This window comes from Solea senegalensis, unplaced genomic scaffold (genome assembly GCF_019176455.1).
Source record: "Solea senegalensis isolate Sse05_10M unplaced genomic scaffold, IFAPA_SoseM_1 scf7180000015353, whole genome shotgun sequence".
NCBI lineage: Eukaryota > Metazoa > Chordata > Actinopteri > Pleuronectiformes > Soleidae > Solea > Solea senegalensis.
In genome coordinates this window covers 2059-4748 of record NW_025321305.1, presented here as the reverse complement: position 1 = coordinate 4748, position 2690 = coordinate 2059, and the positions used below count along the sequence as shown (strand labels likewise).

The window sequence follows — 2690 nt, the reverse complement described above, 5'->3', positions numbered from 1 at the left end:
GTGTGTGTGTGTGTGTGTGAGAGAGAGCGTCTGCTAAATGACATGTAATGTAATCATGATACAAGTTTACGAACTCCTGAGTGACTTAAGAAAAGAATAACAAGTTACAGTTGTTGTTACAGTTGTTGTTACAGTTGTTACAGTTGTTGTTACAGTTGCAGTGAGACACTCACATGGTGAAGTTGGAGACAAAAGCATCAGCAGGAATGTGGAAGTGAAAGGTGGCGTCAGCGGCAACGCTGAGACGGTTCAACATGACGCAGTAAACAGCCGTGAAGGCGTAACGAGAGATGATGGTGGTTCTGATGGACAGTTCCTGGATGTGAGGTTTGGTCTCCTACAGAACCCACACACACACACACACACACACATAAATCCCTGCGGTACCTACAGGTGAAACAGCGCCATCCTCTGACACAAACTCAGTTTCCACAGATATGTTTTTCTCATGAAATGAGATCCAGAGGTTTCATCTGTGTGTGTGAGCGTCACAACATATGTGTGTGTGTGTGTGTGGCGTCACAATATCTTTGTGTGTGTGTGTGTGTGTGTGTGTGAAAGTCACAACATCTGTGTGTGTGGCGTGAAGTGTCTAACTTTATCTGTGTGTGTGTAGCGTCTAACATATCTAATATTAATAATATGGCGTCACAACATCTGTGTATGCGTGTGTGTGTAAGCGTCTAACATGTGTGTGTGTGTGTGGCATCCTAACTGTGTGTGTGTGTAAGCGTCACAACATCTCTGTGTGTGTGTGGCGTCACAACATCTGTGTGTGTGTGGCGTCCACAACATCTGTGTGTGTCTTGTGTGTGTCTAAGCGTCACAACAACTGTAATGACCAATGTGTGTGGCGTCCACAACATCTGTGTGTGTGTGTGTGTGGCGTCTGGCTTTATCTGTGTGTGCGTGGCGTCTAGCTTTTATCTGTGTGTGTGTGCGTGTGTGTGTGAAGCGTCACAACAACTTTATGTGTGTGTGAAGCGTCACAACATCTGTGTGTGTGTGTGGCGTCACAACATCTGTGTGTGTGTGTGCGTGGCGTCACAACATCTGTGTGTCGCGTGTGTGTGTGTGTGTGTGGCGTCACAACATCTGTGTGTGTGCGTGTGTGTGTGTAATCACAACATCTACTGTGTGTGTGTGTGTGTCACAACATCTGTGTGTGTGTGTGTGTGAAGCGTCTGGCATCTGTGTGTGTGTGTGTGTGTGTGGCGTCACAACATCTGTGTGTGTGTGTGGCGTCACATCTGTGTGTGTGTGTGGCGTCACAACATCTGTGTGTGTGTGTGTGGCGTCACAACATCTGTGTGTGTGTGTGGCGTCCACAACATCTGTGTGTGTGTGTGGAGTGTCACAACATCTGTGTGTGTGTGTGGCGTCACAACATCGTGTGTGTGTGTGTGAAGCGTCAACATCTGTGTGTGTGTGTGAGCGTCACAACATCTGTGTGTGTGTGTGTGAGCGTCACAACATCTGTGACTTCATGTAGGTCAGTGGTCATATGATCAGTTTTTATAGAAGAACACGTCTTATGTAAAAGTGAATGACTTTTACCTTTGTTAAGATTGTTTTCACCTGTCGTGGAATTCTGGGAGGAGCCTGTGAGAGCGAGGGAAGAAAAAATAAACAGGTCAAAGGTCGTGAATAAAATCCAGAATCTTCTTCATGATTGAACGTCTTACAAAGTTTAAATCAAAGTCTGACACGTCTGGAGCCATGTCCTCATCCTTCTGCAGCTGTTCCTGAGCAGCACAGCCCATCTTCATCATCGTCATCATCATCATCATCATCATCATCATCATCATCATCTTCTTCATCTTCATCAGCAGACCCTCGTTTCAGTCCTGATCGTTTACAAGTAACAAAGACGGAGAGAGACACGTTGTTTACAGAAGATCCTCTGAGTGTGAACGTGTGAATGAGTGAGTGACTGCACTGAAGCGTGACATGGTGAGGAGGAAAACACACCCACCACCCACACACACACAAGGAGGAGGAGCAGGAGGAGGAGGGTGACGGTATTTCCTTCAAGGAGGAAAAAAGAAAATGAATCGTCAGAGAAGAAAACGAGGACAAGACAAAGTTACTTTGTGTTTTCATGAGACACAAACTGTGAGCGCCCCCTGCTGCTGAGACACACACACACACACACACACACACACACACACACACACACACACACACACACAGAGGCTCAGTCTGACTGAAAACATGACTGAAAAACAACAAACTCACAACTCACTCTCCTTCACCAAAGTCCACGAGAAAATCACTGAGGCGAGAAACTACATGACACTTAACGCGCAGTATTAGAAACATGTGAACTAAATAAATACAATTAAATAAAAACATGTGAACTAAATAAATACAATTAAATAAAAAACATGTGAATCCAACAATACAATTAACAAAGTCACGAAACCAAATTAATACAACAAAAACATGTGAACTAAATAAATAAAATAAAACGGAATCCAAAATAAAATAAAAATAAAAACATGCAAACCAAATAAATAAAATAAAACATGTGAACTAAACAAAATACAATAAAAACATGTGAACTACATAAATAAATAAAACACAAAACCAAATAAATAAAATAAAAACATGCAAACAATAAATACAATAAAAAACATGTGGAATCCAAATAATAAAATAAAAACATGCAAACCAATAAATAAAATAAA

General features: G+C 42.4%; 1 protein-coding gene across 1 annotated transcript; it reads right to left on the bottom strand.

Annotated features, from left to right (window-relative positions):
* Positions 1-169: 169 nt before the first annotated feature.
* LOC122762183 (inter-alpha-trypsin inhibitor heavy chain H5-like) lies at positions 170-1799 on the bottom strand. Its single transcript, XM_044017381.1, has 3 exons — positions 1686-1799; positions 1558-1602; positions 170-337 (listed from the first exon to the last, which is right to left on the bottom strand). The coding sequence occupies exons 1-3, from the start codon at positions 1797-1799 to the stop codon at positions 170-172; spliced, it is 327 nt and encodes a 108-aa protein (XP_043873316.1).
* Positions 1800-2690: the final 891 nt, after the last annotated feature.

What these genes read in the sequence shown, in the direction of transcription:
- LOC122762183 (XM_044017381.1), bottom strand. Translation starts at nt 1,799, where the DNA reads ATGATGATGATGATGATGATGATGACGATGATGAAGATGGGCTGTGCT. An exon ending in CAGACTTTGATTTAAACTTT is followed by an intron (nt 1,603 to 1,685) that starts GTAAGACGTTCA and finishes TCGCTCTCACAG; the next exon opens with GCTCCTCCCAGAATTCCACG. An exon ending in TGAAAACAATCTTAACAAAG is followed by an intron (nt 338 to 1,557) that starts GTAAAAGTCATT and finishes TGGGTTCTGTAG; the next exon opens with GAGACCAAACCTCACATCCA.